At 38.6% G+C, this 9,914-nt stretch overlaps 1 protein-coding gene across 1 annotated transcript; it reads right to left on the reverse strand.

Moving 5' to 3' along the window:
• Positions 1-218: 218 nt before the first annotated feature.
• MBLAC2 (metallo-beta-lactamase domain containing 2) lies at positions 219-9,858 on the reverse strand. Its single transcript, XM_039543732.1, has 2 exons — positions 9,352-9,858; positions 219-3,132 (listed from the first exon to the last, which is right to left on the reverse strand). The coding sequence occupies exons 1-2, from the start codon at positions 9,812-9,814 to the stop codon at positions 2,747-2,749; spliced, it is 849 nt and encodes a 282-aa protein (XP_039399666.1). The 5' UTR covers positions 9,815-9,858; the 3' UTR covers positions 219-2,746.
• Between the last annotated feature and the right edge of the window lie 56 nt (positions 9,859-9,914).

The following is a 9,914-nucleotide window of genomic DNA, read 5'->3' on the forward strand; positions in this document are numbered from 1 at the left end:
CCCCCCAAGGCCACCACCTCACCTTACATGTGTGTCTTCTCCAGGGTACAGGCACCTAATTAGTGGAGTTACGCCTGCACAGCTCCACTAATTAGGTGGATGGCCCTTCATTCTCTTGTGTGTAGCCACCCAGGCACGCACCTTAGAGGGAACTATCTGCAGACCACCTGAATGGAGCTTGCAGACCACAGTTTGAGAACCTCTGCTCTGTATGTGTTATAGACTGCATAAAATACCTATCTTTTATTTTGCTGCACCACTTTATTGCATAATTCTTAAATATAATTGTATGGAAATTATAACTGGACACTATGATAGAACACTTTTATTATGAGTATCCATGGCTAAATAAGATGCAATACAGTTTTTCCTAAAACAGTCAACATCAGTAAAGTTTTGATAAACAGACCAAGTTTAATATTTTCTGTAAAACCTCCACAATATTGAAAACAACTTAATTAACACAGACAGTGCTTCAGACTTTTTACAAACAACAGTTCTAAACACCCCAAATTTTGCTATACTTAAACTTAACCGATTTTAAATATATTTAATCTAAGTAATGTGAAAGGGACACTGTCAAACTCTTAAGATCAAAATCTGACAATTAAAAAAAATATATATAGTCTGAGAGGGGAAGGCCTCCAGATATTTTATAGAGAGGATATTACTTGCCTAACAAGTTATTTATTATAATATAAAAATAGTTGCTATTTTAAGACCCACAAAACTATGATTTTCTGTGACTACTAAACACCATTCCAAGGACTGTATTTATACTGGGTCCACTACTGATTTAGCCAAAAGTTAATGGAGGAAAAAATCTGACAATTACTGATATTATTGATAATTACTGCTCTTTGACACTGGCAAAACACCCAGTGAAGTCAGAATTTAAGGACTCTGTAGTATGAAATAGTTGATGCTGGAGCACAAATTCTGTGTTTAAACAGTACAAAACATCCTTTCTTAGTAGTTAATGAATCAAGGAGTCCACAAGCCTCCTGTTCCAACAGTTGCTGCAAATCACCCAGACAATTCAATGTAAAACCAACCTTCTTTGGTAGCTACAATATGCTTCTTCAGGCACTCTGAATTTTCTGCTTCACACAACAGTTCTCCAACTGACAACCTGCCTGCTTTCCAGAATAATATTTAAACTGCAATGAGCATATGTGGGTAAGAGACAATGTCAGTCAACTGAAAAGAAGAGAGGCCATGATCTGAAGTTCATTTTGTGGCCCTTCACTGAGTGACTTTCTTTTCAGGCCCACTTTTTTTGCCTCTCTTCTCTGGTATTAAAGAAAAGTAGCAACTGAGTTAAATAGCTTCATTTCTGAGGTTAGTTCAGGAAGAACTATCATCCACAGTAAACATTCCTTCACATAATCACAAATGAATTTAGATTTCTTCCTCAAAAAACCCTCAAAAACCAGAATATATAATTGCTAACCTGTCCTCTGACTAGCCACAGTCTGGTGGATCTGTCCTGCCCACTTACAATTTTGCTCCAGCTTACATTAAATAGGCACTGTTAAAATCTAAATAAATGTGTCATGCCTTTATTAAACTCTATTTGCAGTGCTGCTTTTGGTGAAGAATATATGAAGTAAACAGTCACGAGAGGAGAGATGATTTACACAAGATCTTCACTTCCATAACTTCTGAGCAAGAGTGCTTGTTAATTTGTGATTAGTTTCCACAGCAGATCATTCTTTCTCCCAAAATTTATGTTAGGTCAGAAAGGCCATAGGTATTTTCTTCTGAACAGAGCCCAAAATATAATTTGATATGATCACATAAAACCATCTCTTCATATAAAGTCAATTGCAAACAAAGTAGTAGGTTAATTTTTAAACTCCACTTAAACATAGTGGATAAAATAAATTTGCTAAACTGGAAAAACAAAATTTGAAAACAAAACACTGTCAAACTAGTTAGGAAGGTAAAATATATATATAAAAATAATCAGACAGTGTCCGTTTAAATTGTTAAATAATTATGCACCTATAAACTAACTTGTTTAACATCATTTAAAATAACACTTCAATTTTAATGAAGAAATGATTATATATCTTAGCAATTTTCATGGATGCATTTAATCTGTTTTAGGAACAACAGAGACTCAAATGCAATGCACTTTACTTCTTCAAAAAGCAACAATATGTACTGAAATACTTTATAAACAAATAGTAAACAGTTCAAGTTACATTCACTTAAAAGTAAAACTAAATGTACTGGTCGTTGAATTCAGTCCTTATAATAGGACAATGGATTGTTACAGCTATCTTTTCAAATATAGCACTAACAGCTAAATTACATTTCAGCCATTTTAAAAATACACTTTAAACACAAATTGAGCCTTTAACCTAACACCACATTAAAAAAAGCTAAGTTTCAGGCATGAATGTCAAACTTTTCATTTTGGCATATCATACGTATCCATCAGAATAATATAAAAAATAAAACAATATATTTCAAACCGCAGTTTAATGGCATTCATAATCCAAGTGCAAACATGCCTTGAAAAACAGAAAGAAAAGATAGATGGTGGCTTTCGCATAGCTATAGCTGAAGTTAATTTTATAAAATAATAAAGCAAGCAAAAATAAGAATCTTTATGACTCATTCATTATCAGTCTGCCTTTTCTTTAATAACACGTACTGCTTTTGTTTGCGTTCTTTCAACACTAGCTCACAAGCCATTTGGTTTTACAATAGCTGATATTAACAAAATGAACCGACACTAAGAAGTGACTCTAGAATTTGTCACATGAAGAGCTAAACTTGCAATGGACTTCATGGCACAGGTAGAAACTTTGTGACAAACTCCAGCTTTTGAAATGTAGCTGGAAGCTAAACGATACAGCCTTTCAGCTCCAAAGGTGTTAAAATGCCCTGGAAGCACCTTCTCCACAAGACCTTTGTCCACTAATTCTACAAGACGCTCACAACTTGTGACATAATCACTTATCTTGCTGTAGGGAAGCCAGTCAATCATTGATCCATCATAAACAACATCTCCGCTGAACAATATCTTCTGATCTCTGTCGTGTAAGCAAATACTTCCTCTTGAATGACCAGGCATATGCATGACAGTCAGTTGTCGGTCACCAAGGTTGATCACGTCCCCTACAGATTTAAATATATTAAGGGAAAATATAGGCATTTATTATGCATTGTAAGCCAAAATCAAAAAGTATATACAGAGGTCTATGCAGTAAGCAAATTATATATCCTCTAAAAAGACCAAACATTGTAAAGAAAACATGGAATGGGACTTAATTTTTAATCAGGTGATCTGAACTATGAAGAAATTTGGGCAGAAAGAAACATACATTCTAAAAATCTACTGATTTCCCAACTTTGGTTTCTCCTGCATTTTTAATACCGAGGATTTTATGGTCTTTCAAAATTTATTGTTATTGAGCTGTCTCTCTGGACTCCAACACAGTTATTTTGAGATCTGCAGTGACAGAACAATGTAAATGATTACAATGGAAGAAAGATTGGCTCCCAAACATACTACATTTCAGAATACCAGTATTGACTAAGATATATGAAATTAAAGGAAAGTTGCAGTAGTCATATTTTAGTTCATACTGAAACAGATTTTTAAGAACTGTTTCACTATCACCATAGCTATGAATGTTTTTTCAGAGAAATAGCTATTGCATTGATAGTTTCAGCAGAAGCCCAGGTTGATGATATAGAACAGGTCAGACAGTATAGCTAATTCAGCATTTGAAATCTGATGTTCTATTCATTTTTTAAAAAAATCTCCAGTTAATTTAAAAGAAGTGGTTAAAAGTAAGATTTACAACTTCAAAGCCTAGACTATGAGAGGAGGGACAGACATGACTTACTTCAACAAATACCTCCATACAAGCTGCTGATTAAAGAGTGACATTAACTAATTCTTCTAAAGGAAATTCCACCATCTTCCACAACCTGAAGGATGGCAATCATGATACAGGACCTTTGTAATGACAGTGATGAAGCGAATTTAAAATAAGAAGGATGTTTAACATGCCACCATGCACTAGGTAGTCCAAAGACCAAGGAGAAATTACAAAACATCTAGTCCTAGCCAGGGAATTGAATGGGAACGGAAGAACCAGTTCATACCAGTATTTTTACTTGAACTAGAACCAAACCTGAACCATGGATTTGTCCTACCTTCTGAACCTTAACTTTAAAATAATTATTTGGGTTTCTGGTTAAAATAAAGGTTTCACTTTTTTTTTTTAGGCTTAATATTTAAAAAATTACTGTGATCTTACTTTATAAAACAAGACAACAAGATAACAAATAGGCATACCTGAAGGCATCCCTCAGTATAAGAAGAAGAGAATGAGGCCCACAAGAGTGGGAAGGAAGATGAGAAGCTTAGGAACTGCTTGCACAACACATGTGGAAGCAGTGGATCCAGAGAATGATAGAAGGTCCATTTCTGGGACTTTCCACTGAGGAGAGAGATGTGGAATACTCCCTGGTCTCAGAAGTTAATAATACCTTTTTCCTTGCGCTTGAAGAGAGTTAATGGCTACCCAACCCGTATCCCCTTAGCCAGGTATCCTCCCACCCATCCCCAACTTTGGGGCAGCCCCCCCCTCCAGATGCCCAACTTGAGGCAGGGCCAATACCCCAAACTCAAATTTATCCTTTCACTGAAAAGATCCAATATGGACAGGCAAATATTAGAAGATATTATTTTAGTTCTCTCAAACAAATTGTTCATAAAAAAAACTGTTTAGTTGACAATGAAAAACCACTAGGAAAACGCATGTAAAGTTAAAGTTAAAAAAATTAATGGTCGAAATTCAAAAGGAGTTTCCATTTTAAGTTTGAACTCTTTTTTTAATTTATTTCCACTGAGACTAAAATTTTATTTAAACTGGCTCAAACCAGTATTTGAACCGTTATTTTTGTTTGGTGGCTTGAACTGAAACAAAACCCAGTTCCTGGTCCAGTAGTCCCCATGCTCTGGCAATTCATCTCTAAAGGCAGCACAGAAGTAAGGGTGGCAATACCGTGACACCCTTACAATAACCAGATTTCCTGGGGGAGACTAGATTTTCAGAGCCATGAATTCGGTAGGGCCCTACTTATCACTGTTGCTAGCCAGGCCAAAGGTTTGAGATCTCACCACTATCACAACATTAAAACTCGAAGCAGATTTTACTACCTTCTATAGCATAGGGAAATAGTATCGTCTCTATGTGAAAATTTTCTACCCAGTTAGTTTCAAGTTATTTGGGGGGCTATTGGCATTTGCCACTATTATCTGGTTCACCACTGCGGCTGTTCTGTATCTTCTATATAAAATTATCAGTGTTCATGCTATTGAACTATTATCTAGGCCTTACATACATATCCTCAAAAGGGAGTTTGGCTATGAGGAAGTTGGAGCTGTGAAGTGCTCCAATGGGCTTCCCAGACCCAAAGTAACATCATACTAGAAAGAAAATTGAAAGAAGAGGCTAAAGAAATGAACAGCATGTAACAGCCCGAATTCAAAGAGGAGGAAAGCACTTGCAGAATTAAGGCACAATCATCAGAATGGCTTGAAGAAAATGAAGTACACTAGGAGTGTAGGAACAAAAAGTGCAAGGATAAAACAGACAATTCAGGCTAAAAATCAGTGAGATTTTAGACAGGATGAACAAATTAAGGTGGCATTAGTAGTCTGAGAGATTACATATGACTAATGTAATGGAAAAGCTAACCTCAATTAATTGTTAGGACTGATAAATTACATAAGTCACAAAATTCAGAGCTAAAGTTTCTAACAGAATGTTAACTCTGCCTTGTTGCATACCTTTTATATTATGGTATACATTTGTTATCCGACAACAACATTGCTATTTTACACAAACATCAATAAAAAGTACTACATACATGTAAAATGGCTAAATTGATGCTGTTTCAGAAAAATCAGAGTTAAGGTTTCCAACTGCTGCATTGTTTTAAGTGTAGACCTGCCCTGAGACTCTGTCAACATTTTCAGAACTGGTAAGACCCTTAATTTGCCTTACTATACTCCCGCATCTGTATAGAGTGTAATAAACTTTGCAGAGTGCTTCTGATGTTTTTTTTGGGGGTGGGGGGGTTGTTTTTTTAAATCTGCAATTCAGCTTTTGTAAATCAACAAAAAAACACAACTCTTCATAAAGGCACAAAATCAGCATGGAAGTTATCACAAACAGTTCTAGGGCCAAGGAGTTCAAATAATCCAAATACCATGGAATTGGTTTCTTAAAAAGAGAATGGTACCTATTAATATTAAAACTAAAATCATTCAAATAGAGGGAGAAGAGAAGTGTTCACATTTTAACAACAAATTCAGACAAGAAGGAAAAACAGTTGAAATTGAATAACTTATACTAAGTGGGATTTTAAATAGGTATAGAATAAGAAAAGGCTAGCCAATGTAATCAACAGGTGATTACACAGCTAAAAGTTGATTTCCCCAACCTTGTACCACTCACCACTTTCCAGAAATAAAGGGTTTGTATTGCTAGAGTGGAGGGGGCAGCACAACAATCCAACTAAACAATTTATTACAATTTTAACACTTTTAAAAGTTTAAACTTTTACCTCCAATAAGGAGAAATTAATCCCCAATTTTAATTATTTTCATATACACACTTGTTTTATAACCAGCTCTCTTATCAAACTATGCAGAGACATTACTCACCCAATGTCTCTCCCTCTCTGCTATAAAGTATTCAAAAAGGAGGAAAACTAGTAATATTATCTCTAAGGTCACTAGGGATATTTTAACTTTACAAACAAATACATCCTTTGCACATTTTCAAAACCATTACCTAAATACATTGTGGGAAGGGGGATGTTTTATTAAAATGAAACATAGTGCCCTACTTCACCCAGTGGAAGAATCAAATAATTTTAAAATGTTTTATTGCTACAACTATTCCAGAGTGGTCAATATCTTTTTTATTTAATATTTTACCACAAGTATGTTTTTTTACACAGTCACCTGAGGAGAAGGAAAAAATAATATCCAGCCTTTTCAGAAATCTTCATAATTAAAATACAACAAGATTGCACACAATTCCTTTTATTCTGTTCAAGAACAGTCTGGGAATTAAATCCAATTAGATCTCCAATCTGCTTAAATTTTTACAAAACTAGGCAATATATTTCATTAGACATTTGCTATTAGTATTAAGAAAGAACTATCATATCACAGTAACTAAATACTACTTGCAGAAATGAAAAATAGTTATACTCAGTAGGCTGAAGTATTCAATTCAAAAGCCCCCTGGTTTCAGATATTTACCAGCTCCTTGCTTTTCATCTGGTTAGATTCCATTTTCTTTCAAAGTGAAGGTTGAAGCCCAAACAAACCTCATCAGGAGGATAGTCCTAGCTGACAATCATCTGTGATATAGTTTATCACAGATTTGAAACCTTATTTTTTCACTGCACATTTGCTACCAGTTTTCTTTGCTGCTGAGGAATGAATAAAGCTAAATTCGCTTCCTTTGCTCCAAGATCAATGGGGGGAAAAATATAGGTATACCTATTAGTCATTTAGTTAATGCGATAGAGGGAGATTTCTCAGTATAAAATAATTAAGGAGGGGGAGTTGAGGCTTCTGAATCTCAGATCTTCCCCACTTTTGTTATCTGTAAGTCAGTTCCAATGCCCATCCAACAAACAAACCAAACTCCAAATACAAAAGCTAGCACAGGTCAAAAGAGATTCTGAAAGAAAATTCACCATGAAATTTTCATATTAACAGATAATGTTGAATTATTACTTCCATCATGAAACTGTACATTGGGGTAATCAATTATTTCTTGGTCAAGGTATAGTCAAGGTCCAGACTCCAGATAAAATAATACAAAACCAGTAATGAAAATAAGTAGTAAATACAAAGATTTTGAAATCTGTTCAAAAGCATCTGACAATCCACTTTTGTCCCCCGGGGCTGCCTACTGACTACCCCTGCTGTACATGATGGAAGAATGCATCATCACATCTTCTCCAAATTATTGGTGACTGATAGACAATTCTCGCCTTAGATCCAGATTCTGTTCACCCTCAGTGAAAAGACTTCCTGTAACAGAAGACACAAAACCGAGAGGTGACACCATTCCTGGCAGTGTTATCAGCTCCTGATTTGCCTGCTCCCCACTGGATCTGTCTAGATCAAAGAGGAGCATTATAATTTTTTTCCTCTGTTCCCCAGTGGTATGCAGGAAAGTCAGAATTGTAACCAATGTGGAAGAATAATTTTTGCCTTATTCAGTTGATAACAAATAATTTCTTTTAGTAAACCACAGACCTGATTCTCCACTACCCTGCACCCTGTGCAGTCATTCATGTGAAAAGTGGGTTTAAAACATACCAAAATCAGAATTCTCTCAGACTCATTCTGCTAGTAGCATTATACACCTTTGCACAGGTGTAGAAGACTGACAAAGCCAAGGCTGCAGAGAATCAAGCCCTTTAGCTGAAACCTGAGGTACACTGATGCACAGGTACTATACAGACATGCACCATAAACATGCATCCTGATGCATTATATGATTCACTTCATATAAATTGACCGATTACTATATGTAGTACAAACATATGAATACAGCTCAGACACAGCATATCACATCCACTGATGCCCTTTATATTAAAAAAATGTTTTATATTCGAGTCCCATACAATATATTAACACTATAAACGTGAGGTATATATTTAGATACATATAAACATGATGCACTGTATATAAGCTGATGCTTAATCTAGTAGCACTAAACACTGGTGAACTGATGCAGGTATACAACAGACGTGCACACATGGACGTGTATTAAAGACAAACACAGCATATGAACACCTCCCACATACAGTAGTGCAGACACACCGATGTACTTTTTTATACCCCCCAAACACACAGTCAGGCACGCACATGCAGATGAACCTCCAGAGCCCATCTCTCCAGGCATACACATGCTGGGTATCAGTACAGATGTACTATACAGATACAGCACACACTGATGCACCTACATCCTGTTGCCTTACAGTGATGCACAACTCACCCTCTTAGCCCCACTTTACTTCCACACAGACAGACACGGGCTGGTGACCTACACAAGTGTCCAGCACAACCTCTACGTGTGTGCAAGCACACGCTCACATACACGCCCAACAGAACACACACAATTCACCCCAGTCCACCTTACACACACCCCTACAAAGACGCCAGCGCAAGTGCCCTATGGCGCGGTCTCTGCCCCGGCTCGCCCTCCCCCCGGCATGAAGCCCCACTCTTCTCCCTCACACACACCCCGCCGCCCGGCGGAGCGGGGCCGCCCGGCTGTCCCTTACCCTCCTGCAGGACGTGAGTGGGCTGCACAGGCTGCACTCGGAACTGCCGGGCGCTCCAGCCGGGGCTAGGCGGCCGCACTACCTCGCTGTCCGACAGCCAGGTGACGGTCTCGTAGTTGTCCCCGCGGAGCAGCGCGCCCGCCTCGGCGCTGTGCACCGCCACCTCGTCGAAGTGGTGCAGCCCGCCCGCGTGATCGAAGTGTACATGGGTGGCCACGGCCAGCAGCGGCCTCCTGCCCCCGCCCGCCGCCTCCCCGGCCTCGGCGCCCGGCCCCAGCAGCCCGGCCGAGTGGAGGTAGTCGGGCAGGCTGCGCAGCCCCAGGCCGGTGTCTATCACCACGTCGCGCTGCGAGCCCCGCACCAGCCAGATGTTGGCTCGGTTGCCGGACTCGTAGAACCGCTCCTGGATCCAGTAGATGCCGCCGCCCAGGGGCTTGTGCGCGAACCACTCCAGCGCCGACATGCCGGGCCGCACACAGCCCCGCAATGAGAGGCCACCGCCCCCCAGGAGGAGCCTGCGCGAAGGGGCGCGGCGCCCCGACCCACTGCGGGCTGCGGCAGCG

Source organism: Mauremys reevesii, linkage group 6 (assembly GCF_016161935.1).
Source record: "Mauremys reevesii isolate NIE-2019 linkage group 6, ASM1616193v1, whole genome shotgun sequence".
In the NCBI taxonomy this organism is placed as follows: domain Eukaryota; kingdom Metazoa; phylum Chordata; order Testudines; family Geoemydidae; genus Mauremys; species Mauremys reevesii.

What these genes read in the sequence shown, in the direction of transcription:
- MBLAC2 (XM_039543732.1), bottom strand. Translation starts at nt 9,814, where the DNA reads ATGTCGGCGCTGGAGTGGTTCGCGCACAAGCCCCTGGGCGGCGGCATC. An exon ending in CACTCACGTCCTGCAGGAGG is followed by an intron (nt 3,133 to 9,351) that starts GTAAGGGACAGC and finishes TTAAATCTGTAG; the next exon opens with GGGACGTGATCAACCTTGGT.